This window comes from Sorex araneus, chromosome 8 (assembly GCF_027595985.1).
Source record: "Sorex araneus isolate mSorAra2 chromosome 8, mSorAra2.pri, whole genome shotgun sequence".
NCBI lineage: Eukaryota > Metazoa > Chordata > Mammalia > Eulipotyphla > Soricidae > Sorex > Sorex araneus.
Window position 1 is genome coordinate 23,845,142 of NC_073309.1, and position 27,260 is coordinate 23,872,401.

At 53.0% G+C, this 27,260-nt stretch overlaps 1 protein-coding gene across 3 annotated transcripts in view; it reads right to left on the reverse strand.

The window, feature by feature from the left end:
* Positions 1-23,058, reverse strand: part of GNAO1 (G protein subunit alpha o1) — a 148,367-nt gene extending 125,309 nt beyond the window's left edge. The window contains exons 1-2 of one of the 3 annotated variants that reach the window (XM_004600661.2): positions 22,187-23,056; positions 21,896-21,938 (exon numbers count right to left, since the gene is read on the reverse strand). In XM_004600661.2, the coding sequence (XP_004600718.1) occupies positions 21,896-21,938; positions 22,187-22,304 (161 nt within the window). In that variant the 5' untranslated portion in view covers positions 22,305-23,056. Of the gene's footprint in view, positions 1-21,895; positions 21,939-22,186 lie in introns of all 3 variants that reach the window. The other 2 variants (XM_004600660.2, XM_004600659.2) reach the window with 2 other exon arrangements.
* Positions 23,059-27,260: the final 4,202 nt, after the last annotated feature.

The window sequence follows — 27,260 nt, forward strand, 5'->3', positions numbered from 1 at the left end:
TTGGGGCGCGGAGGAGGGTTCCTGTCCCCGCCTGCCAGGGTCTCTCCTCTGCCAGGTCACAAGCACATCCAAGATGCCCCTATGTGCCCCCATCACCTTGCAGGGGAATGGCACAATGTGCATACGTGCAAGCTAGACATCTGCACGCTGGCCATGGAGCTTTTATCCTCATGCCGGCCTGCAGGCTGGACTCACTGCCACCACCTGCCCACAAGGGTCACCCTTCTCCCCTATGAATCTGTGGCTCCAGCTTCAAACACCAGACTCTGAACCTTCGTGGTTTCTATTTCCTGTGCCTAGACCACTCCACCGCCCCCCCCCCCCCCTGACCAGCGGTGGGGACAGGGCTGGGTCTCTCACCGCCATCCCGTCACGCCTCAGTTTCATCTTTTCAGTGTGGCTTCCCTGCTCACTTAACAAACCCTAACATGCCTTTCCCTCTCCCAGGACAGGGGCTCAGCGGAGGCCTGCAGAGCGCGCGACTGGCAGGACAGCACAATGGGTCGCGTGCATTCCTTGCACGAGGCCAATCAGGGTTCGGTCCGTGGCACCCCCTATGGCCCCCCTGAGCACCACTGGGAGTGATCCCTTGAGTGCAGAACCAAGAGCCCTGAGTGATGCTGAATGTGCTCCCCCGCCCCCACCAAAAGGAAAAAAAAAAACTCAAAAACCTGCAGAATTGGAAAAAAAAAATGTAACGTTTATGAACAGCATTTTAACCAAATGGCTTTGAAAAAACCTAAGTCTCAAGGCTCCACACATCTGGAAAGAGTCAAATTCACATCTCCTCTTCCGCGGAAGAACTGCTAGTGTGACATCTGACCAAAAAGGAGCAGCCGGGCCTGGCCGGGCATGGCTAAGTTACTGTAAGTTCTCCTGCACATGAGCAAACGCCCACAGACGTGACTCCCCACCGTGCAGCTTGAGTCGGGGCGGGGGGGGGGGGGGTGGTGCCACAAGGGCCCGTCCCAGGCCATTTGACAGACAAGGCCGAGCCAAGCTCTTTCTGCTGGGCACACTCTCCACAGCAGCCTCCTTGCTGCTTAAACCATTCCGGTATCACTGCTAATGAAACCAGGGTATCACTCTCTCCGGGAAGCTCCACGCTGAGAGACTTCCGCGGTCCAAATGCTGAGCCCCTCCTGACTGTGCCCCCACCTCACCCCCGCAGGAGCCAGGGAGGACCACGGAGTCAGAGCTCCTGGCTGCAAAACAATAGCAACCCTGTCGTCACCACTCACATGCGTGGAGCAGCCCCGCATCCCAGCTGCCAGTTCGTCCTTACACACTCGATGCCACGACAAAAATAGACCCGCAGAAAGGCCAGTCACGGAAGCACGAGCACTGTCAGCTGGCAAGAGTTCCTCGGGCCCTCGCTCCAGCCCGGGGGTTCCTGCCCTGCACCCACCCCGTTCGCTTTTCCAGGCCACTGCAGAGTCGGAGCGGAATATGCGAAGGGGAGCAACTTGAGGTGGGAACACGGAAGGCAGCAAGATATGACAGATGACAGCAAGTGAAGAGACAGGAGAATTATATAAAGCAGAGGAACGCAGTTAATTGCCTGCCAGGACCCTTGGGGGGGGGGGAGGGACGCCCGTGGGAGTGGGATAGTTGCACACCCATTGCCCTCGGGGTGGAGAATTTCTTTTTCTTTTTTTTCTTTAAGTCGGAAACAATAATAAACAGTTGCTGATTTGGGGCCCCGAGGACAAAGGTTAAATACAGCACGAGGCACTCCATTAGACTCGCTTCCATTAGACTCGCTTTGGAAAATGTCCCTTCTTGCTTCTCAAACTCTCTCTGATCAACAGAGTCTGAAAAGAATATTTCTATCTTTTTCCCATGCCTCCTCCCCTGCCCGCCCCCCCTCGCCCCCCCCCATAAGCTTCCGGACTGTTGTCAACTGCTAAAGGCTTTCCTCTCATCAATGGCCCAGTCTGTAGCCTCTCGCTGCAGAGCCAGGCTGAAATCCAGCGTGTCCCTCCTGTCCCCGCTCCGCCACACTGTCTAACAGTTGCGTAATGCGTGTCCCCCCCGCCCCCCCCACCAAGGGCCGAGCGCGCCACAGGAAGGAGCTGTCAGGCTGGAGAGAGCTCTGCCGAGCTCTGCCGGGTTGCGCTCACAGACCCGTGCACCGCCGGCCGCCACGGGCCGCCAGCAACTGACAATCAGGAGTTCTGGGAGGGGCTGCGACCCTAACTTCTCTCCAGCCCCCAGTTACGCAGAGCAGGGGCCCAAAGCCCCCACAAGTGTTTTCTAGTCAGGGCTGGGCCAAGGTGCCCTGGGCAACCCTTCTTTTTTTTTTTTTTTGCTTTTTGGGTCACACCCAGCGATGCTGCACAGGGGTTACTCCTGGCTCTGCACTCAGGAATTACTCCTGGCACTGCTCGGGGGACGCTATGGGATGCTGGGAATCGAACCCGGGTTGGACGAGTGCAAGGCAAACGCCTTACCTGCTCGGGGTGTGTGTGTGTGTGTGTGTGTCTGTGTGTGTGTGTGTGTCTGTGTGTGTGTGTCTGTGTGTGTGTGTGTGTGTGTGTGTGTTGGGAGGCATCTTCTGAGGTAGTGGGGAAGGGGGGGGAGTACCAGGGGAGAGTGACCTCAGGATTTTGGGTAGAGGCATCTTCTGAGGTAGTGGGTAAGGGGGGAGTACCGGAGGAGAGTGACCTCAGGATTCTGGGTAGAAACTGCTGAACCCAAGAACCTGACAATAAGCAGGCCTGTGTGAGTCCTAATAACTCGGACTCAGTGTGATTAGCAGAAATACCAGGTCTGCGCGGGGCGGAGGCCCTGGGAGACAGCCGGGCTCTGCAGGGAGCGAACACAGCAGGGCCACAGACCAACGGAAGCGCGACAGAGCAATGGATTCCTCCTGCGCTGGAACGTCCTCTCACGAAACGCGGTGCGATCCCGAAGAAGGGCTTTTAAAGAATCTCTCTGAATCTCACTTTCTTCATTTATAAAATGGAGGGAACCAACAATCTGCCTCCAGCAAAAGTCACAGCGATCATTCCTATAATTATCTTAACTCCCAGGAGCACGATAAAGGTTATTTCCTTTCCCCCACTGGGTTTCCTCCAATCTTTCCTGAACGCTGTCTTGGAAAGTGAAGGAGAAATAGGACCATAGTTATTCTTGCTCTGTTGCTCCTAAGCTATGGGAAACCAGACAAGTTCGCTCCCTTCCTTGGCGGTCAAAGGCTGCACACTCTTAGAATTTATAGAAAACATTTTTTTTTGGGGGGAAGGGCAGACCCGGTTGTGCTCAGGGCTTACTCCTGCTCTGAGCTCAGGGATCATTCCTGGCGGGGCTCAGGGGGCCATATGGAACGCTGGGGATCAAAACACGAGTTGGCCATGTGCAAGGCAAACCACTCTCCCTGCTGTATTATCATTCTGGCTCCCCAAATTTAAGTAAGGTAAATGACTGTGAAGTCAATATTCAAAATCACCTGCATTTCTAAAATTAGTAGCAGACAAAAGCAAACAAAACATTACTATTACAGGGGCTGGAGTGATAGCACAGCGGGTAAGGCATTTGCCTTGCACGCGATTGACCCGGGTTCGATTCCCAGCATTCCATATTGTCCCCCGAGCACCGCCAGGAGTTATTTCTGAGTGCATGAGCCAGGAGTAACCCCTGTGCATCGCCGGGTGTGACCCAAAAAGCAAAAAAAATAAATAAATAAAAAAAAACCCATTACTATTACAGGACTATGGTAAGATTAGGTAATCCACAAAAAGGTATATATGACCTCTATGAAAAAGATAATAATAATAAAAAATTGTTATTATTATTATTATTATTTTTTAGGAAATTAGGGAAAGTTGAAATGGTGAAACATCCTGCCTGCACAGCAGAGCCTGGCAAGCTCCCCATGGTGTATTTGATATACCAAAAACAGTAACAACAAGTCTCACAATGGAGCCATTACTGGTGCCGGCTTGAGCAAATTGATGAGCAACGGGATGACAGTGATACAGTGATCACATATTCATGGATCAGGAAGATTGAAGATTTAAGGCTATTGATTCTACCCCAACAGATGAGCGGATTCAAAGAAATCCCAGTCAAAATCCCAGGAGGTTTGCTTCTGTGTATGTAATATATGCTGATTCTAACATTTACACGTGAATACAAAGGGTTGAGAAAACGAAGATTAGGGGGAAGCTGCTGATCCAATACCCAGGCAGGTTACAGCAAAGGCAGTCAGGAGACACGGGCAGAAAGAGTCCTGTGGCGCACAACAGAAGCCAGCAAGCCAATCCCGGGGTTCACAAACCCTGGGCTTTTGATGGAGCACTGAGCGGTGAATGTTTTTTTCAAGTTCAACCGATGGTGCTGGAACAACACAGTCTCAACTAGGGAAAAGAATAAACCCAGACCCCTATTTCACACTACTCTCAAGGATCAACTGAAGATTCATATTATGCTCCTAAAAGTTAAAGGAGGGGGCTGGAGAGATAGCACAGCGGGTAGGGCGTTTGCCTTGCACGCGGCCGACCCGGGTTCAAATCCCAGCATCCCATATGGTCCCCTGAGCACGGCCGGGGTGATTCCTGAGTACAGAGCCAGGGGTATCCCCTGTGCATCGCCAGGTGTGACCCAAAAAGCAAAAAAAAAAAAAAAAAAAAAAAAAAAAAGTTAAAGGAAAAGAGCTTCAAAGCTTTTTGAAGAAGGGAAAGATAATAGGGACATCCGTCACCACCTCAGGATACAAACGTATTTTCCAAAACAAGATTCAAAAACAAAACAACAACAACAAAACACCCAAAGAAACAAAAAGAACCCAACCTACCAAAATGGGAAGAAAAAAATGTTGGACTCCATTAAAAATTAACTATAAATCATTATTATTTTTTAATTTTTTTAAATTTATTTATTTTTAATTAGTGAATCACCGTGAGGGTACAGTTACAGATTTATACATTTTTGTGCTCATGTTTCCCTCATAAAAAATAACTATATATTATTTTTAATGATAATACTGCATTACTAGGTGAAAGAAAAACTCGAAAATGTGAGGTGACATTTTTTTTTTTTTTTATTTTTTTTTTTTTTTGCTTTTTGGGTCACACCTGGCGATGCACAGGGGTTACTCCTGGCTCTGCACTCAGGAATTACCCCTGGCCATGCTCAGGGGACCATATGGGATGCTGGGATTTGAACCCGGGTCGGCCGCGTGCAAGGCAAACGCCCTACCCGCTGTGCTATCTCTCCAGCCCCAGTGAGGTGACATTTATGATGAGTAAAACTGGGAAAGGACTAGTATCCATTACATATTAAGAATCCCCACAAATCAATGAGAAAATGACAGTTCTAAAAAATGATGAAAGAACAGATGCTTCACAAGAATGGAGGCTGAATGTTCAATGTATATATATGTGTGTATATATATATATACACACACATATACATGTAGTTCAAGCTTATAAGTAATCTAGATACATAAAGTAAAAACTACAATGAGAGACAACAGTTTGGCAAAAATTGAATAGTTTGACAGCACCCAGTACTGACAATGATTTAGAACAATAGGAATTTTTGCTGTGAATGAAATACAAATTGAAATAAACCTTATGGAAAATAATGAGACATTACCTATTAAAATTGAAGACTCCCAGCAAGTTTGCTTCAAAGAATATTCACAAATGCTTGCACCTCAAGATTCTCTTTCTTCCTCTCTTACGTGCACGTGTGTGCACGCTCGCACACACACACACACACACATTCATCACATAATTATATAATTACCCCATATCCTATAGACTTGTTCCAAATAACCAAAAGGCACATCAACAGAGGCATGCCTAAATAAATTTCAGTACTTAGTCATAGCTGGTATATTGTATGTAGCATCTTAATAAATATTTATAAATGCTACATAGAAAAATTATATCCTTGAAACTGTTGTAGGATGACATAGCCATGAAAATCAATGAATTACAGCTACATACAACTTGGATGACTGTTACAAACCCAATGTTAATGGCAAAATACAACTTAATACACTTAATCTGACTACAGTAGTACCAGGACAAGGGAACCCTACCCAGTATCAGCGGAGGAACTGTATCTCACTGGCAGACCAGAGAAAAGCAAAATAAGAGAAGAGCATAAAGCGAAGGCACAGGGCATGAGCGAGGCATATCCCGGACGAAGAAAGGGATATTCAGGGACCTTAGGTACTAACTCTGTCTTCATTTTTAACCTTGTGGTGGTCACATGAGTACTGGCCTTTTAAATGCAAATGTATATTTTTGCATGTATATTGATTACCCCGCAACAAGAAATGATAAGATGGGGGGCTCCCAAGCAGTCTTTAAGAGGTGCAGGCCCCTCTGGTGGTTCCTGAGGCCTTCATTGTCACTTTTGGCAGTAGTTGTGGAGACCTCCACGGCTGTACCCAGTGATGCTTGGGGGACCACGTGGTTGTAGGGATCAAACCAGGGTCAGTTACAAGTAACAAATGCTCCTTAACCCCTGGGCTATCTCTAGTACCCCCTGGTTTTGGGGTTGTTTTGTTTTGTTTTTGAGACAGTTTTGATGTCATTTCCTCCAGTAAGTCTTCCAGGATCCCAGAGCAAGGAAGGTGCACATTCCCTCAGCATCTCTACCTCTCACCTGTCCTGCACCTAAGTGCATCTGTCCTGGAGCACAGAGATGGAGCCCGCCCTGCCTCATATCCAGGCTGTGTTCGTGCCACGTCAATCAGACCCTGGGCTTAATGAATATGACCTGAGTGAATCAACGCCCGCCTTTAAGGATCTGAACAGGTTATGCTTAATCAGGACCAACACACTGACAACTAGTAAGAAATACACTCAATGGGGCAGTGGAAAGCGACAAACGGGCAGTGCAGGCAGACAGATCAACCTCCGGTGGCCATTAGCTGAACAAAATCTCTTTTTCCCCTTTTGACAAAAAAAAACAAACAAAAAAACATGGAGGATTACCATTGGGTGAATTTCAACAATGTCCCCAGAGTTTGCTGCCTCTTTACGGCATTTAATCAGCACAGTGTATCTGTGCTGTGCTCGTCTTTAGGATCCTCTTGTTCGTCAGGGAACCGGGGTTCAGACTACCTAGTAAGTTCACCCCTACCACGGAGAAGGGGAGAGCGAAGGCCTTCAAAGCTCACTGCCGTGGACAGCCCCCGTCAGCCTTCTCTCCACTGCAGTTTCTTCGTCTATAAAATGGGGCTACAGTCTTGTCTGGGCAGCCACACGAGACTGCTACAAGGCTCAAAGGAGATAATGAATGTGGAAGCAGCTTGCAAACTTTAAGGCACCACTTAACTATAAGGAGAATAATATGTAATAAGCATCTACCCCGGGCCCACACAAAAGAACCAGATGGTTTCTACCCACATTGCGCTTTCAAGCCTGTTGTAAAGGAAAGCTATGTAAACAGGAACACACCGAGCGCGCATCCATAAAGCCATCTCAGAAAGCCGCCGGGAACGGCCTCGGAGGCAAGCCACAGGTCCCGTTCCCACCGCCGCCTGGCAGAGCCGCCTCCGGAGGGCCCCGGGGAAGGCTTCTGCCTGCACGTCTGTGGTTCTTGGATTAGAAACGGGGGTTATGTAAGTCCGGTGTGTGTATGGAGGCGCACCTGACTTCCAGTGACTTCGCCCCTTCCAGGGGCACGGCGTGGTGGGTTCCCACAGCCACACACACCGTTTGCCACCACAGTGAAAAGACAGACTATCCTGTCACTTCCCTCCATGTCAGCCCCTCCCTTCCTCCCGAGCCACACCCCTAAGCCCACTGAAAAAACTTCTTCCTGACGGTGTAGCTTTATCTGCAGACCAATGGCCTAAAATGCTATATAAGCTGGGTCATGCCGTCCATATTTTGACCCAGTGACATGCAGCCTGACACTAAAAAGCCCTCCCTGGCTCCTTGGCACCTGAGATGGCCCCATGTTGGCCTCCTACTTATTCTGTGTCACTTTTCCTATCCTGTGGTCTAGCGTCCCTGGCCTTTTTTTGCTCAGTTCTGCCACAGGGCCTTTGCACCTGCTATTCCCCCTTGTTCGGATCTTTCCTGGCCTGCTGTCATATTCCTCACTGCCTCCAACTCCCTGCCACCGCTCAACCCCAATCTCCCCCTTGAGGAGTCATCGCTACGGGCCGTGACCTTGCTTCCATGTTTACCTGCTTGGTGTGTGGCTCGGTTCTCCTAAAACCCACACAGTTCTTTCAGGGAGGGAGCAAGAATTCAAGCCCCAGGATCAAAGACAGCGCTCACACAGGCTTGGTCCTGTGCTGCTTTTTACAAACTCACGCGCACCACTGAGGAAACAGGTCCATGGGGTCAAACCGGAAGGAGAGGCTCCCCAGAAACGGCTTCCCAGGGCACAAAGGGAAAGGGAGGGGCGAGTGGCCATGATGCCCAGCTCGGCACTGAGTGCTCCCCCATGACCACTCTGCCAGGCCTTCCCCACGATCCCAATGACAGGCCAAGAGGCTGCCCGGGAGACGGAGTCCATCCAGCGCTGCAGCCCTGGCCCCCGGGGCTCTTGAACCTGCTCCCCTCCCGGGCTCTGCAGCCCTTCCCCAGCTGTGGCTGGAGATCCTGCGCCCCCCCCCAACCCCTCCCAGAGGAGACTCCCGCTGTCTGTGCTCTGGGACCATCTTCTGCTCTCCTGCGGGTGGAAGACCACCCCCTCCTCCCCTCTCACCCCCTCCATGGTCCCAGCCAAGCACACCCCGAGGATTACGAGGCAAATTCCTGCCCGGCCGGGCTGCGCCACTCGTGGCGGTAGCCACAATTCCCCGAGCTGGTGTCCCAGATTTCTTTCTCAATTAGCACCAGAGTTCTGAAAGCTTCGTTCTGGGATCATTTATTATCTCGGCGGGGGGTGGCCGGGAGGGAAGGTGGGGAATTCCTGGGCTGCTACGGGAACATCTGTTTCGCCGGACAGAGCGAGATTCAAATATAACCTCAGGACTCAAGCCGAAGCTTGGGCATCGTGCGGTCCAGTTTCCTGAAGTGGCCTCGAGGCCCTTGAGTCTGAAGGACGCTGTGAAGACGCCCGCTGGGAGACACCACGCTGACCGCGGGCAGGGCGGGGACGAGGCACGCGGCTCTTTACCCCGCACCGGGAACTATCCCAGCTGAAGCCTTGTCTCGAGCTTGGCTTCTACCCTTACCTCGGCCTTCTCTCGTCCGCGTCTAACAGGGCGACGCCCCGGGCTGGAGCCCAGCTGGCCACGAGGCACCCTCCTCTGTGGGCAGGGCTTTCCGCTCAGAAAAAGCACCTGCTGGGGAAGAAATGGAAGGATCCTTTCCCCAAGACAGAGGGGAGCGGGGAGATCCCCCCCGATCTTCCCCAGAGGCACCTCTTGTGTAAGAGCCACACCTCATCACCCCCACAGCTGGGGGAGCGCCTTCCCTGGGACCTTCTGGGGGTACTGGCATTCCCCTTCAACGTGCCACCACACGGAACAGCTGGTCCCTCCCTCCTGGTAGCCCCAAGCTCTCCTAAAGCCCAAACAGCCTCCCCAGAGAACGGGAAGGGCTGTTAGATAACCACGGAAGTCATCTGGCAAGGGCCTGAGATTCCTGCTCCTGGCTTGGCTTGCCACCTTCCTTCTGTCCCCTCTCCCCGCCCCTCCTCCCATGGGCCTTCTGACCTGCTGGTACGACCGTGCTCCCTCACCTGGGCTCAGAGCCCGATGGTCTATTCTCATCTCCCAGCCATCAACCACACCCAGGGGGTCTCCTTAGTCTGCCTCCCAAATATCCCCCCCACTCTGAGCACCTTACTGCCTGTCCTACTAATTCCCTAGGGACAAAAGCGTCTCTGTTCTGAGGCCCCTCCTCTGATCTCCCATCTCTTCAAATCCTCCCAACTTGACACCCCATCCCTGTCCTACTATGGAGGGTCCCACCAGTAGACCCTCTTGGCAAAATGGCGGGGAACCCTGGTGTCAACGTCCACTCTTCCTCTCCGGTTGCTTCTCAGCCCCCGGATCCAACTCCCTGAGGGCAGCAGCTGGCCCCCTCCCTGAATGGGCGCCGGGCACCGCCCAAAGACAGGGCTCCAGAATCTTTCTCTGCCCGCAATGAGCACATTCGCTATTTGTTTGTGAAGCGCTTACCTGCTTCCCTGGGGACCAACTTGCTCACCACAGAATCTCCAAGCACCTAGCGCGGTGTCTAACACACAGGCGCTGCTAAATAAATAACGGGCAAGAGAATCAGTGAGTGGTGGGAGCAGGGCCCAGGGTGCTGGTGCTTGGTGTTATGGTAAGTGGCAGAGACGGTTTTCGATTCTTCCCCTTCCCCAGTGAGAAAAACAAGTTTGAGAAGGAGCAGGAGCTCCTCTAACTTCCGGTCTTCACCGATCTGCCTTCAGATTTCTCTGCGCACTCCCTGCATTCTCGCTGACCTCCCCCACCCCCACCCTCACCCCCACCCCCACCCTCACCCCATCAGTCTAGCATCTTCATGCTCCCTATGTCAATGTCAAACTACCACCTGCACTTTGTACCCTGCCTGCCCTCTCCTGCCTTCATCTTCGCCTCCCTCCCACTTCTCCCTTCACCTGGGCCCTTCATGGCTTCTCGACAGATCCAAGTCGCTCCTCACTAGCCAAGTCAGTCATGAAACCAGACCCTTGCTGGGCCATACAGCTCCCCACCTCCTTCTCCCCCTACCCCCCCTTTTTTGTTTCACATTTTGGGTCACACCCGGCGATGTCTAGGTGTTACTCCTGGCTTTGCACTCAGGAATCACTCCTGGCGGTGCTCAGGGGACCATATGGGAGGCAGGGGATCGAACCTGGGTCGGCTGCATGCAAGGCAAACGCCCTCCCCGCTGCGCTACTGCTCCAACCCCTCCCCCTCCTTCTATAGCCCAGCTGTCTCCCTCCATGGCCCTGATCTCCTCAGGGTCTCTCACTCACTCGACCCCCACAACAGTTTGGTGCCTCCCCCTCACAGATCCGTCACAACTCTCGTCAAGGCCACTGACAGCTTTCCAGACCCCGCAGACACCTGTCAGTCTTCATCACATTTGGCTGCCGCGGGGCCAGGCTCGACCACTGCCCCTTCGGAAATCCTTTCCTTCCTTGGCTTCCACGCTGATGCTCCCCCTCAGTTTCCTTTCTCCACCTCTCAGATCTCCCCTTCTCAGTCTCCCTCTCAGGCTCCTCTTCTCGTCTAAGAAGAGGTGTGCAGAGCCAGGAGTAATCCCTGAGCACCGCTGGGTGTGGCCCCCAAACCAACCAACCAACACAGCACACAACAGAAATTGTTAAGATTTCCAGGCGCTGGGGGTGGGGGTGGGGTCTATTTCTGGCAGTGCTTGGGGGAAGACTCCCAGCTCTGTGCTCAGGAATCACTCCCGGTGTTCAAGGGCCTCAGTGGTGGCAGGATGAAACCCGTGCTCAGCCACGTGGAGAGAATGCACGTGAACCCCTGTACTGTCTCTCTGGCAAACTAGCCTCATTTTCTGGGGCTAGCGAGTGTGTTGAGGTGGGGGAGGGGTATGTATGTGAGGGTCGAGATATGTATTCAGTCTTCTGGGGTATGTGTGGGGGGCATATTTGTGAGGGGTCAGGATATGTATTCAATCTTCTGGTGGTGTGTGTATGTGGGGTATGTTTGTGTATGTTTGTAAGGGGTCAGGATACATATTTAATTTTCCAGAGTGTGTCTGGGGGAGGTGGGGATACAATTAAACTATCTCTGGGGTGTGTGTGTGTGTGTGTGTGTGTGTGTGAGGGAGAGAACGTCAGAGCGAGTGTGCAGAGCGGAGGAGATGGCAGTCCTTGGTCCTCTCTGCCCTTCCCTTCTTCTGGGTGAGATAACTAACTTCCCTGGCTCTCACCGCCGACGTGCTCCCCAGAGCCCCCCAGCAGCCTTCTCCCCAGGTGTGCTCTAGCCCCTCGTCCACACCCCCAACTTCCTGTGACGGACCGCCATGTGCTTGGGTGCTTCACAAGAATTTTCAATTTGACCAGACTGAATCATTTCTCCTCCACGTCTTAGCATTTCTCATGGAGTGTAAACCAGCACCCTGGGGCTGCCTCTTGCCAAGACCCTCCTCACCGTCCTTTTCATTCGACATCAATTAAATCCAATGGTCCCGACAACCCAAGTATCTCTTAAATCTGCCTCCTCTCTTCACCTCCACCACCACTGCTTAAATTTTTGTCCCGGAAATAACGATCCTCTCTTAACCCCCCCAATCTGACACCCTCCCGGGCACGAAGATGGCCACTCTCACGTGCTAACTGCGCCCACACCCGTTTCCTGACACCTTCTGTGGCATCTCCTGACAGCTCCTGAGAACCAAGGACAAGGCTCCCCAACTTCACCCCTCAGCTCTCCCGAGTGACGCCTGAGTAACTGTCTCACCCAACTCGGTGATCAGGCTCCATGCAATGGCTTGTCATAATGCTCTTGCACCGACCCTTCTTCCCACTGACCCATCTTTTGTTCCTCTTAACTACTACTCGTGTGTTTGGTCTTATTTGAGCCCTGCCTTGGTGGGGCCCAGGGGACCATGCGGTGCTGGTATTCGAACCTGGCCTGTGTGCAACGCATGTGCTAGAGTCTAGCCCTTGGGGTCACCTCCAGGCCCACCGCTCATTTTTAAGGCTCGGTCCACCTGCTATTTCCCCTTGACCAACGTCCCTGAGCTTTCTGTCCAGAGAAGATGCTCCCACACCCTTGACTGTCCTGTCACTTCCTGCCCTGGTGTGGGAGTGTGTCCGGGGGCAGGCACTGAGCCTTCTTCTCTCTCTCTCTCTCTCTCTCTGGGATCCCATGTCTGTGCCAAGAACACACAGGTGCTCAGTAAAAGCTTGACTGACAGATGGGTGAATGGCCGAACAGAAAAACAGCTACACTCCTGTCTTTCCAGAATCTTCCCTGAGTCACCTGCTTCCACCAAAGCCTGGGGACCATGAACGGCAGCTTCCCTCTGTTCCCACTTACAGAGGGTCAACATTTCCCAGGCCAGAGTGGAAAATGATTCCAGGAGCTGTCCAGGTGGTAGCCAGGGAAAACTCTGGCGCCAGAATCCATGGGACCCACGACGATGACCACTGTCCTCCACTTCCAGAACCCAGCGCCAGCCATGTTCTGGCCCACAGCTTCACGCCAGATATTCACTGATGTGTGCCAGGTGCCAGCCTGCCATCTGGGCACACTGGGGGGATCTCGTAAGGACTGTGTGGGGTGAGCACAGGCTTGGAATTAAGGCAAATCTGGTCTGAACTGCTGTCGCGGCCAGCTGTGTGGCCCTGGGCGCGCCACCCAAGTTCCCAGGGCCTCATGCCCTCAGTGGTAAGGATGGGCTGGGTGACTCTAGATCCTCATCAGTCGAGATGAGAAAACAAATCAAGGTTGGGAATTAGGCGGAAATGAATTAGGCCCAGAGCCCGGCTGTCAAAGCTTTCGGTACGATGACCGTGACTCCTGTAGACACGAGCGTACTTTCCCTGTGGGCCTCATTCTTTCTCTCCTTCCACTAACGTTTCCAAGCACTTCCTCTGTGCAAGGAGCTGGGCTCAGGGCTGTTTGATGGGCATTCTGCTGCAGGTGCCCTGGTGGGGTGGGGGCACCCAGACTGGTGCGGGTGATGGGTACACCCGACTCGTGTACAATGAGTAAAAAGCATTTGTGCCTGGTAGGTATCATGGTAGGTATAACGGGGTTGGTTTTACAACCTGAGGAAGCTGTCCCCACAAGTAACAATTTTTCACGGAAGACTTATCTACTTACTGACTACCACCGAGGCTGAGAACTGAGGGAAAATCCCTTGCCCCAGGGTCCGATCTTTCTAGCTCACCCCCCACTTTTCTTTTCTCCCTTCTTGCTTGGCAAGTCAAGAAAAGAAGGGGACAAATTCATGGATTGGACTATTAGTGGAATTTGATTTTACTTTAATTTTGGGGTGCTATGAAAAGCACAATGTTTTTTTTTCCCTCTGTAAAGAAAATTAGAACTAAAGATGGCTCAGCAAGTAAAAGCTGTAGGCGGTAAATACCCCCACTACGCCCCCAGCCTCCGCCCCTTACCCCTTGCAGTCAGGCTTCTAAGTTTCTCCTCACACCTTAGGTACCTTCTAGCTGGAAAACTGAAACTTGCCGGAGGATGTTGATGCAAAAACCCATCTCCTGTAGAGATGAGCAGATGGAGGGGGAAAAAGGCCTCCCCAAATCCCACTCTTAACCTTCCTGAACCCCATTCCCTTGGACACTGTGCAGACTTCCCCATCCCTGGATGGACAGCACTTGAGCTCAGGCCGCCAGACAGGCAGGGGACCAGTGTCCATTTCTGGGCATTCTGGAAGCCACAGAGAGACAACATCTCCCTCTCACGGGCCACTACCCTCTCCTCCCGAACACCCCGATTCTCACTCACAGGATACCTTCAGAGAGTCTTCTGAAGGTCTGAGCTCACGTCTGTGGGGAAGGTTTGGAGAGAGGCAGTTTTGCTCAAAATGCTCTCAGGACGGGGCCCTTCCTGGCTAGTGAAGCTTTGTGGCGGAGAATGCTGGCTGACAGTGATGCTAGCCTGAGGACGACTTTGACATGGCGAACCCTACCTTCCCGGGATACAAGCATGATTGAGGCTGCTAGAACCTCAACGTCCAGAAAACAGAAGTAACTCCCACCTTCACAGACCATTTAGGAAAGGTGCTGGGGGTGGGGAAACCCACTGAGAGCCCCCCCCATTTGACCCCCCCGTGAGAGGTGGGCAAGGGAGATTCTTGTCTGGACTCTGGGCCCAGTGCCCTGTCCTCTTTGTGAATCCCTGTGGCCTTGGCTGGAGCAGCTGTCCCAGGAGAAACGGCACCTCAGTCCTGACAACATGGATTGTTATCTAACCTTCTCCGGTGCAGAGTCGGCCGGGGGAAGAGATCCTGAGCATGACCCACAGCGAGCCCCGCCCCACCCTCCACCCCAGACCCTTCTGGTTCACAGGGCAGCTCATGGGCTCCCCTCCCCCACCCCTCTGGAGAAGAGAACCCCGGTCGGAAAGAACGAACACTCTTAGCCAGTCAAAAGAACAACAACTGAAGCTGACAACTGGACACATATGATGGCTTCGTGTTCTAGAAAACGGCCAGGAGGACATCCCACGGAGGACACAGTTCCGGGCTCATGACCACCCTTGCAGGCAGTCGTTATTATTTATTATTAGCCTCAGCTGACATCCAGACCAAGGTAACTAAAAAGTAAAATGAAGTCAATTTAGGGACTGGGGAAACGGCTCTGATGGGTGCAGGGTAGCTTGGCTTGCAGAAATGTCCAATGTCACGCTGGGAGTTTCCGCCTGACCATCGGACTGTCAGGGCCCCAGAGCAGGGCTGAACATCATGGGGAGAAGTGGGCCCCCCAAAGACCCCTGCCCCGGCAACACCGCCAGGGAAGTCGCAAAAAGTGAACTTGTTTAAGGTTAGGTTTCCTGGCGGAGCTATGGATGGACATCAGGCGGCTGGGTGAGAGTTCCAAGCTCTTAATCACCCCTCGGCTCACAGAAGCTGCTCAAATGCTTTCCTAATTAAAAAGCGACATTTCTTTTCACTAGTCAAAGGCCAAGGCTCCTCTCTCTCCTTCCTCCCCAGGCTAATGAGTGATGTGCCGGACAATTTTCTTTCTACCAATGTTTTGCTTGGATGAGTGGGGTGGAAAACAAAAAAAGAAAAAGAAGAAGAAGAATGGGATACAAATTTGAACAGTCTCTGAATAAAGTTTATCCGGGCGGCTTTCGAGCTTCCAACGATGATGCAATCACTAAGATGAGGTGAAATGACCTTTGTGAAACATCTGCTGTTTTTAAACCCGTGAAGTAGGTGTCTACACACACACACACACACACACACACACACACACACACACACACACACTCTCTCTCTCTCTCTCTCTCTCTCTCTCTCTCTCTCTCTCTCTCTCTCTCTCTTCCCCCCCTTTTTTTAAAAAAGGAAAAACTATTATCTGCTAGGAACCATTCTGGAGGCAACCCTTTCAAAAACTGCTTTTGCAGTGTGAAATTCTCCCCTCACCAGCTTGTCTATTGTCTTTAGAATAAGAAGTGCTCTCCTGAAAATAGTCTTGTTGAGAACGAGATAAAAAGCCACAAATGCAGTCTCTTCTGCTAAGCCACATCATCAAACAGAGATTCAATTTCCAGCTTTGACTCTCCTAGAGGCTTCTAGGCAGATTTTACTAGTTAGGCAATCTGCCTGAGTAACCCCTGTGCTCGAGATAGCACCTCGCAGCAACAGGCCCCTCCGTGTTTAGTGTCACCCTTCCCTGTCCCCGCCCCCTGGGCCTGTCAGTCTTCCGACCTGCAGAGCACTTACGAGCGCCTGTCTAGCTGGGATACTGGATGCCGCCCAATGTAAATTGATTTCGGTGCAGATAAACTCTTGACATTTTTAATATGTGTCAGCTTATCTTTTTTATGACGCTGCCTCGCTTCATAAGAAACGAGGGACTGGAAACACTCTGGACGTCGGGAACCAAGCCCCTGTATCCAGACGGGCTGAGCATATGTCAGAAAACGAGGACCTGATTCTACTCACTGGTAAGTCTCCTGTGTGACTCGGTGAGCGGCTGGCAAACATGCATGCTCCTGCCCCAGCAGGAGCAGATGAGGCACGGAGTCATTTGGGGGTGCTTGCAGCGCGCAGACACCAGCCCGGATTCTGGTTCTGGGCACCGCACATCCACCTGACAAGACCAACGAAACCCCTGGATGCCTGCGGGAAGTCATGTTGACCCCAACATGAAATTTTAGCCATTTCCCCCTAATTGGCAACCACCCTTTCCAACGCGCAGACAGGCTCTCTTTACAGAGAGGCAGCCGAGGGGCAGGGATGTCGTGCAGGCCGACTCCCGGAAAGATCAGGTGGTCCGCTGGCAGCTCTTTTGGCACGGAGGTCTGCTGGTATTTACAGCTCAGCGAACAGTAAGGAGGCAGAGAGTCCCATCCATCAGCAAAAGGGAACTCGCCTGCCACTGGACCTGACATTCTGTTCCTGTTTCACGCTGTCTCCGGAGAGCAAGGTGCAGCCATCGGAATAAACACAGAGATGGGAGGGAGGGGGAGGGCAGCCAAGGAGATGGCTACAGAATGCCCAGTCCGCGGGCGCTCAGGGGAACGCCACCTCCAACACCGGACCCTCTGGAGCTTTATGCAGGAAATGTCTTGTGATGGAGCAATGGCTGAGGCTGTCATTCACCTCCACGACTGCCTGCCACTAAGGAGGTGTCCGACAGCTGCGCGCCAGCTCCAGGCAGGAGTGCCCGGAACCTCAGCCAAACAGCAGACACTCTGAAGACAAAAGTCTGGGTCAGTGGGCAGGAGGAACCACCAGCTGGGAGCCACAGGGGCTGCCTCTGGGCTGCCTCTCTTGACAGGGTGGGATGTGCCCCGGAATCACAGCCCCTGGGGAAGGCTGGAATATTTGTTAGAGAATGACGTCTTCATCAGGGCAGTCCTCTGATGTACTTGACCAAGGCACCTGTGAGGCACTTCGGGGGAGTGAGACAGCATCCACAGTGCCCTTTGTGACCGCGCCCCTTCGTGCAGAACCCACCATTGAGCCAGCTCGGCCTCCCTGCTGCCTTCTAACTCACTCTCCTCCTCAAACTCCACTTCCTGCTCCAGACTCAGAAGGCCTCGAGGCTTTCTGGTAAAGCCAGAACCCCCAAGGGAGGGCGAAATGGGGGGGGGGGGGCCAGAGCCACTCCAGGCTTCACTTTCCACCTCCTTAACCAGCGGCTGTTATGATTCGTTCCCAGCAAGCAGTCACCTGATGCCTCACTTCATAAAATGTCACTCTTGCAAGAGATTTCTTTTGTAAAAAGGCTTTGGTAATTAAGGAACATTAACACTTCTTTAAAAGTCCTGATTAGTCTAAATAACTCAGAGTTCCACTAATTGCCTGCAAAGAGAACGAGATTGTACTGTGCTCCAGGTAAGGTCACAATCTGCTAACATAGAAAACGATTGGAAATGCCACCCGGTGGTGGTGGGGGGGGCAGGGAAGCCACTGATGATTCATGGTGGGAGTAAAATTATATTTGTGCCGTCTCAATTATGGTTGTGTATCTCTTGGGACCGGAACGATCTGGATGGTCTGACACCGAGATCCCCAACATTCACAATCACGTATAAAAAGAAGAGAAGGGGGAAAAAAATAAAACAGAAAGCTACGCTCAAATGACATTTTTAATAATGCATTTAGTAATCAGGCTTTTAAAATGACAGTCTCATTGGTGGCATCTCTTATGCAGGTGCCAGTTTCTCATTAGAGCCTGTACCCCGGCGTTGCAAAGGTCAGCCTTCTGCCATGTGCCTGGACTGAGGTGGAGGCTAATACTGGGTTCTCGGCAGCACCCAGTGGCCAGCCCTGTATCATCTAATTTCAGTTATTCATCCTCCTAATCAGCATGCCATACACAGATGAGAACAGCAGACTGGATGGAATTGCCCTTTGCTCTTCTGGAAATGCTCATTAGAAAGGGTCCGGAGATATCTGAAGAGCAATATTCTTCCTCTCCAACCAACAGGCTGAGCTAATGAACCCCGGTTCCCCATTAGGAAATCATCAGGTCCTCGTAGGGCGTCACCCAAGAAGAACTAGATGCCTCATTTTGTGCGCCCAGGTGAAATGAAACCGCTTCCTAATTTAATTAACTCAAAGGTAAGGGTTGGGAGCCCGGGCACCAATCACACCGCACAGAACAGAGGAAACTGCTTTCTGCAAATACCATCTGAATTTTCTGGCCCAGCCCCACCCAAGAGCACGGTTCTCCTGCCTTCAGCAGCTCCCAGCCAGTGGCGATGGGGGGGGGGGAGATCAGCTCGGCAAGGGAGGACTCAAAAAAATTTGTCACTAGGATACAGTGACACCAAGCCCACATTTTGTGGTTAATAAAACAAGTCCTGCATCCAGCTTGGCGTGAGGCCCTGATGTGATTTATTTCCAGCCAAGCTGGAGGGCTCAGAGGCAAAGCTGCCATTCATGAACGCTTCAGCCGCTCAGGAAGCTGGGGTCTCCGGTGGGAAAACCGACAGAGGCAGGAACGGCTCTCGCTGACTTTTGCAGCAAACCGAGCCCTTTTTTTTTCTAAAGAGAGAAGATGTACTATTGCTGTTTTACTGTTTGTTTTTTTTTTTAAATTTTAAACCTGAATAGATTTACCTACAAAATTTGTTTAGCCAGAGATTTTTCTCCACAAAGATATCCAGTGGGGGGTGAGAAATGGGAGGGATGCAGAGGCAAGAGAAAGAAAGCTCATCAGATATCTGATTTAACCAGCTCAAACACCAAACGCTTGATCGCCCCTCCCTCTTCCGTGTAACTGAATATGAGACACATAAGACTTTCCCAGGAAAGTCTACAGACAGCCTTCAAATTTAAGATTTCCTGCTCCAGTATATTACCAGGGATTCATTCTAAAATGGCACACCTATATCCTGGGGGAATTCAGTTCCCTTCGGAGAAATGGAAGAGGGCAGTGGGTGGTTAAAAAAAAAAAAAAAGCAAGAGTACCTTTTAGGGAACTCAATGTATTTAAAAAAACACACACACAAAAAACTTTATCCTAACTAATTTAATATTCAGGCATATTCAGGAAGGGAGATTAAAAGAAAAATGGCTTTGGAGGATGCTAAGTTCATTTGCAGACTTTAGCATACCCCCTACCTTTCTCCTCGCTGCCACTCCTCCATTTCCGAATGCTTTCTCCCCCGCCCTCCCCACCACCACCTCCCGAAGAGGCTCGGTTCTCTCCGCCCAGGCCCGAATCGGCTCCGAACACAGCCGAGTCCCTCCGAGCTCCGCGCCCAGCCTGCGCCGAGCCGAGCCGAGCCGAGCCGAGCGGAGCTCCATCGACTTTTCCGGCCTCGGCTGGGCGCTGTCCACCACTCGCAACGCCTGAAACCTCACCCAGCTCGGGTGGCGAGGGCTTCCACGGGGCTGGGAGCCGGCCACTGCAGAAGACCAGACTTGGGGAAGTTTGGAAACGCGTGCCTTCGGCAGGCAGGGGCCGCGGCGCTGCTAGCATGTAGCGATCCGCCAGGGCCCCGGGCAGATGCAACATGCACCTTGTTGCAAAGAGCAATTCCCTAGGCCCCGCCTCCCCATCCTTTTGGGTTGCACAAGCTCCGAAGAAGCCCCGGGCTGAATTACCCGTGGCTCGCAAGGGTGCGGCCAGCCCGGGGTGGGGGGGAGGAGGGCTAGGCATAGAAAGCCCCCACTGGAGATTTTTGAACAAAAAAAATAACATGTTAAGCAGAAGGGGTGGGGGAAACTCTCCGAGCCGCTACTCCCTACCATCATGGCGCCGCCTAGAACCCGCTTGTCATGCCTGTTACACATGCAAGATTTTTTTTTTTTTTTTTGCATCTTGGCCCAGAAACCTCAAGCATGCTCCCACCCACCTTTCCACGAAAGGGTTTTTTTTTTTTAATTTTTTTCCATTGTTTTCCTAGGGGATGCAATTACTCCGGCTATTCTGTCAAGTCGAAAAAAAAAATCATCATTTTTGTTTACTGCACGGCAACCCCTAATTAGGAGCTGTGTGTGCACGAAGGTGTCACAGCAAAGCCAGCCAAGCGACCGTGGAAGCCCAGCTAAACGGTCTCATAAACGGTCTAATCAACGAACTCCTCCGGGGCCGGCTGCCGGGCGACCCGACAGGCCAACGGAAGCGGGGCAGGCCGGCGGCAACCCACCCGGGGTGTGCACCCCTTCCCCCGGGCGGGGGAGGGGGGGTGCCAGAAAAGCTGTCCCGTGGGCCCACCGGGAGCTGCAGAGCAGGCGGATGGGGCCAGCCGCGAGCCCGCGAGTGGGAAGGAGGGGCGAGGCGCCTTCTTGAGAAAGTGGGGAAGGAATATCCCATTTTGTTTTAATTTTCAACCATCACTCAAATCCACCCCCAGTTAATTAGGAGGGGAAACTGATATCTCAGGCGGGGTGGGGGGCGGGGGGGCGGAGGGAAGTGGGGCCTGACATCTCCTATGTGTGGGGGGATTGCATGGAACGGCAGCAGGGCGGGTGTAAATAAATGCATTGATAAAGGCCACGGGGCGAAGCAAGCGGCCAGAGCCTGGCCATCAAATGCTCGCGGGGAGGGCCGCTGGCTGGGGGTGGGGGGGGGGGATGAGGGGTTTTTGCTCAGCAAGGGGGGCCCCTTCCACCTCTGCCAGCCGGTCCGGCCACACGCCCGGGCGAAATGCGCTTCCCTACCGCACGCCCCCCTCCCCTAAATCGCCGTCGGTTAGGAATCAGTGCCCCCTGGCCACGTCTCCGCACACCGAGACCCCTCATCCTCCCAGCCCAGTCCAGGGCCCCGGCCCCCCTCCATGGCGTTTTTTTTTTTTTAATGTGTTTTTTTTTTTTCTTTTTTGGCCAAGTTCAAAATCGCCGCTGGCCCAGGAGAAGGGGGAGGCCGGAGGGTGCGAGGTCGGGGCGGAGGAGAGGGGCGGCAGGACGCGGGGTGGGGGAGGGCGGGGGGCGGGAGGCACGGCTTCCAGCCAGCCCAGCCCCCCGGCCCGCCGGCCCGCAGGAGTGAGGACCAGAATCCGGCCCGGAGTGCGAGGTTCTGATCAATATGGCGGACACTGTCATTCATACAACTACGGGCGCTCCCCCCTTGAAGGGGAGAGAGGGGGGAGGCAAATAAATGCACCCCCCGGAGTTGGGGTGGAGGACCCAGGACCAACGCGGGGCGCGGGGGGCGGGGGAGGGGAGTCCAGGGCAAGGCTCTGTGTGTTGCGCCGGTGTGCACGCATTTAAAAACCGGGCCTGGAGCGCAATAGGAAGTGAGCAAGGTAACAGAAATGATTTTAAATGTCTATTATATACATATATATATTCCGATTAAAAGCACAGACCCCAATGCCACAGGGACTTACTTCATCTGCTTCACAATGGTGCTTTTTCCTGATTCTCCAGCCCCTGTTGGGACAGACAGGGTGGGGGGAAACTGGTAAGTGTCAGTTCAGGGGAGAGGGTGGGGGGCAGGGGTAAGGCATGCGACGGGGTGGGGATCCTAGCCCACCTGGTGGCTGCCAACTCGGGGCCCGGGTCTCTCTCCCCCCCACACCCCCAGGGCGCGGATGAAGTGGGGGTGGCTGGCGGAGCGGGGTGCGGAGCGGCCGGGGTCGGCGGCGGGGGGCTGGGGGGTGGGCAGCGCCGGTCCTTACCGAGCAGGAGTAATTTCACGTCTTTGGCGGCGCTGATGCCATCCTCTTTGAGGTTTTTCTCAATCGCCTTGCTCCGTTCCAGGGCGGCTCTCTCCTCTGCGCTCAGAGTACATCCCATGGTGGCCCCTTCCCTGCCACAGCCCGCACGACTCGGCTGGCACGGCTCCCCGGCTCGGCGCGCCCCCCACCCCCCCAGAGAGCAGAGCCTGGGCTCGAAGAGGGAAAAATCACGATCAGCCTCCCCTTCGCTTGAAAACGGAAAAAATTAAAAAAAGAAAGAAAGAAAAAGAAAAAAAAAAGAAAGAAAAAAATTTTTTTTCGGGAAGCCGGATCGCCCCCCTCCCTAAATTCACCAGCCGCTCACAAGCGTCCAGCGGCGGCGGGGCTTTCGCAGCGGCAGGCGGGGCTCCGGAGGTGTCGCGGCGGGGTCTGGGGGCGCCCGCGGTCCGAGGCGGCGCGGGCTGCGGGCACCGAGGCTGGTGCACAACCCCCGGATAAATAACAGTCGAGGCAGGCGCCGCAGCCGGGGCGGCGGAGGGCGGGGTGGGGGGCAGGGTGGGTCCTGCTGCCGGAGGAGGCGAAGGCGAGGAGTGAGTTCGGGGGTGCTGCTAGTGCTTGTGCATCGCCGGCCGGCCGCCGTCCGTGCGTCCGCGGCGCCTGGGCCGACCCCCGCGCGCTGGGCAGGGCTGGGCAGGGGGCCGGGCGGGGGGCAGGTCTCTAGCGGGAGGCGGCGGCGCTGTCTCCCCGAGCTCGCATCGCGCGCAGAGCCGAGCGCAGAGAGGAGGGCGAGCGCGAGCGAGCCGCGGGCAGCCGGGAGCTCGCGGGGGTAGAGAGAGAGGGAGAGAGAGAGAGAGGGAGAGACGGGCGGAGAGGGAGGGGAGGGGGGAAAAAAAAAAATGAAGCGGGCGCGAGCGAGCCAGCGAGCGCGCGCGCCACAGCCCGGCGGGGGAGGGGGCGGCCCTGAGCACCGGCCCCGCCAGCCGCGGGTGACGTCACGGGCGGGGCGGGGCGGGGCTGGGCCGCGCGAGTGCGCGCGCGCGGTAGGGGCTCGCGTCAACCGGCGGGATCGCGCGCGGCCTCCCCGCCCGCCCGCCTCTCCCCGCGGGCCGCCCCCTCCGAGGGGGCGGGGCCTGGCGCCGGGAGCGCGCCGGAGCGGCCCGCCCCGGCCACGCCCTCGGTCACGCCCCACCCACACGATCACGCCCCTGACACGCCCCTCGACCAAGCCCGGACACGCCCCCGGCGCGCGCGCCTCGGTCGCCTGGTTGGGCCCCGGGAGCGCGCGGGGCTGGGCCGCTGGCGCCCGGGTCAGGTGGGTGCCCGCCCACCCATCCCGCGCCGTGCCCCCAGCGCCGACTCGCTCCCGCTCCGACTTTTCTCCAGCTTGTGGCTCCCTTCGCGGTTTCTCCCCGAGGGGCCGCAGCCCACGGGAGGAAGGAGTGGGAACCAGCAGACCCGCGTTCCCGAGGGCGCACTGGGCGTCTAGTCCGCGACAGGCGGGCGGGGAGGGCACGGTGGCGCCGGCCGGAGCCCCGGCCCGGGTGTCCACTCACAAGCCCGCCCCCGCCTCCACCCCCCCGCCCCCCCCACGGCAAGTTTGCAGAGTGGAGGGTCAGAGCGGCCCTCGGGAGCCCCTGGCAAGTGACAGCGCCCACTGCGCGGGTGGAGCTGGGTGGAGCTGGGTGCTGCCCGCCGAGTTCCCTGGATCTGCTCTTTCCCCAAACACAAATATGTAAAATGCATCTCAGATAAACTCGTATTTAACCTCGTGCGTTCTTTTCCATCTTTTCCATCCTCCCTGGCCCCATCGTTCTTCTCAAAACAAGACCCAGAACCCCGGGTCAATTGCTCAGCATACAGCTCATCAAGTGCTTAGGAAACCCGGACACGTTTGCCAAAGATCGCCATGTTCTGGGTGGTCTCAGCGTTTCTGAAGAATTTGGTTCTCACTGTACGAAATAGTTTTACAATCAGTTCCACCAGACAACCCCAGGGGCCCCCTCCTTCGGAAAGGGACAGATAGGGGAGGTTGCATGGGGATAAAGGAGGACAGCGACCAGGGGGGGCAGTTTTCTCCTCTCCCCTCACACTGGGGCATTTCTGTCGCTCTAAAAACAAACTTGTTTCAACAACAGGAAAAAACAAAACACCCTTGTTTTGGAAATGTTACCCGACTTAAAAATGCTTTAGCAATGAGAGGAAAAGGCAGTTTAAGACCCACCCAGAAGAAACATTTTTCTCTTCGGATCTTTTAATTTGTTATTTCCCAGTGTGGATTTGCCTCGTCCTACAAATAACTATGCAAAAAGTTGCGTCTAACTTGAATATTTAAATATGAACCACATTTTAGTATTGTAGCAAATTGGTAAACTCAAAAAGGATTTTCTTGTAAATTAAGTTACTTCTTAGCTTCCCTGGGTGTGTGTTGAGGATGGGGAGCTTAAGAAAGAAAAATGGTTTGTTAAAAACTTGATTGTCACTGAAGTTCAGCCTTGAAGATTCCAAAACTGAGTTTAGGGGCACAACCTTGCATTGACTATCATTTCCTCTAGGTTCCTAGGATGATGATGCAGATCTAGAATAAGGGGGGAAATTCAGCATCTCACCCAGGTTCTGCTTCTGGGATCTACAGGGCTGCATCTAAGATACAGCAGAAGTAAGAATGACATCATTTCACTAGATGGTGTGTTATACTTTAACATCTTATAGCAAATCAAATTGGGGGTGGGGAGGGGGAGTGGCTTCCACCTGGTGCTTGGAAGCCACAGGACACTCCCATGTATACTCTGGGTGATTTAGTGCTGCTTGGGCCCCTGTGCTACCTGGGACCTCCATGACCACCCAGGAAGTGCTTAGATGCCTTTGGGGCCATCCCCTCTCAAGTCCACCACCTCAAGGTGATGGGGGGGGGGGGGCTTGGTTTTAAATTTAAGGTTTTCAGTTCTTGACCCTGTGGCTTGTATCCTTATTCCTTCCTTTATCACACCTAGTATGTGCCTGTGTGTGTGTGCCTGTGTATGTGTGTGTGTGTGTGTATGTATGTGAGACAGGGGGACCACACAGGCTACACGTAGGGCTTGAACCAAATGCAGGCCCCATGCATGCAAAGCGTTTGCTGCAACTCTTGGGACCATCTTCTGGGTGGTATCATGCCTACTATGGTCGAGCCGCAAACCTGTGTTTGGTGTTTTCCTTTATTCCGTACCCACCTCCCGTGTACAAAGTAATGTTCTGGGCACTACCAAATACGGGTGTGTTTGGGGTTTGTCTCCCCGCTTTTCCTTTTCTGGGTCACTTTGCGTCCCTTTAGCGGGCTTCAGTAATAATCCTCTTTGTATAAGGCTTTTCGGCTTAGAGAGCACTTTCACAAAAATTATCTCATGATCCTCCCACATAAACCTCCGTGAGGCACTGCCTATGCGAAGACGCCTGGGTGCATGGGTAAAAGCCTCGTCTATAAATCCAGATCAACCTGGGTACCCATTTTCCAGCTAAGAAGACTGAGCTGCTGCTGGATTGAGTGACGTGTTGAATGTCACGTCGTCGCTGTTGTTAAACAGCGCGCCCCTGCTCTGCTCCCAGGTTTGAAAACTATTGGAGCAGTGGCCTGTTGTTGTAAAGTTTGCTTCCTAAAAGCACAGAAGGTGTAGGACCCCCAAGCCCAGCCCCTATCGGCCATACAGGAAAGGAATCTGAGAACATCTCAGTTCTTTCTCACGTATTAGATAATACCACAAGAGTTTAATTTGTCTACGATTAATTCTGGTGGGAATGGGGAAATTACAATCCTAACAATAGGAGGGGTGCAGGGCAGATTTTTTTTTTCCGTTTTATTTGATGAGATCTTCAGAATTCTATTTCTCTGTTGATTTCTATTGGCCAGAGGAGGCTTCACTCCCCCCTCAGCGTTGCCGCACACATACTGCTCAGCATATTTTTCACTTTAATATCAGGCTGTTTGCTTTGGAAGGTAATTTATTTGAAATTACAATGTTACTTTTAAAATTAAAATGTTTTATGTGCTCTCTCAAAGGAACAACAGGAAAACCTACATTCAGTTGCTTTTTTACCTCATGTGGTACCTTTTAATTCTGGCAGATGTTAATTTATGATATAAACAAGATTCCCCCAGCTCTGACATAGAGGACGTGGACTCTGATTTGATTAACTGAATTTCCCTATTTGTTCCGTTTTGTGATTACTTTAATTAGCGCACACATATTGACAATTTACTGTGTCAGATATTGATTATGAAGCGAAGGGAGGTTTGCATCGGCGCTTAAATCCTTGAAATATTGAAATCTCTGGAATGTTTTCTTAAAACCATTCTCATCAGAATCAGCTGGGTTGCTTGTTAAAAATTCCATTACCCATCTTCCTTTTGCCAAGTCAGGCTCTTTTGCAGTCTGTATTGATAGCCACTCCCCAGGTGACTTCTCTGTACACAAAGTGCTAGATCAGGGGCCAGAGCAATAGTACAGCAGGGTAAGGTGCTTGCTTTGCACCAGGATAACCTGGGTTTGATACCCACTACTCCAGATGGTCCCCTGCGCCTCGCTAGAAATGATCCCTGAACTCAGAGCCAGGAGTAAGCTCTGAGCACCTCTGGAGATGGCCCCCAAACAAACAAGAAATAAAAAACAAAACAAAACACACAAAAAAATGCTAGATCTTATATAAAATCTTTCCTTCATTTTTATTGTTATTGCTGTTGTGGTAATGACTGTTTCTCTCTCTCTCTCTCTCTTTCTCTCTCTCTCTCTCTCTCTCTCTCTCCCTCTCTCTCTCTCTCTTTCACACACACACACACACATACATACATACATTCACACACAGACACACACCTTGACACTGGCTGTGGTGCTTGTACTTGTATTTTTATTGTTATTGCTGTTGTGGTAATGACTGTTTCTCTCTCTCTCTCTCCCTCTCTCTCTCTCTCTCTCTCTTTCACACACACACACACACACACATACATACATACATTCACACACAGACACACACCTTGACACTGGCTGTGGTGCTTGTACTTTTGGTTGTGGTGCCTGCAAGGGTCTGCCCTCCTTTGGCTGTG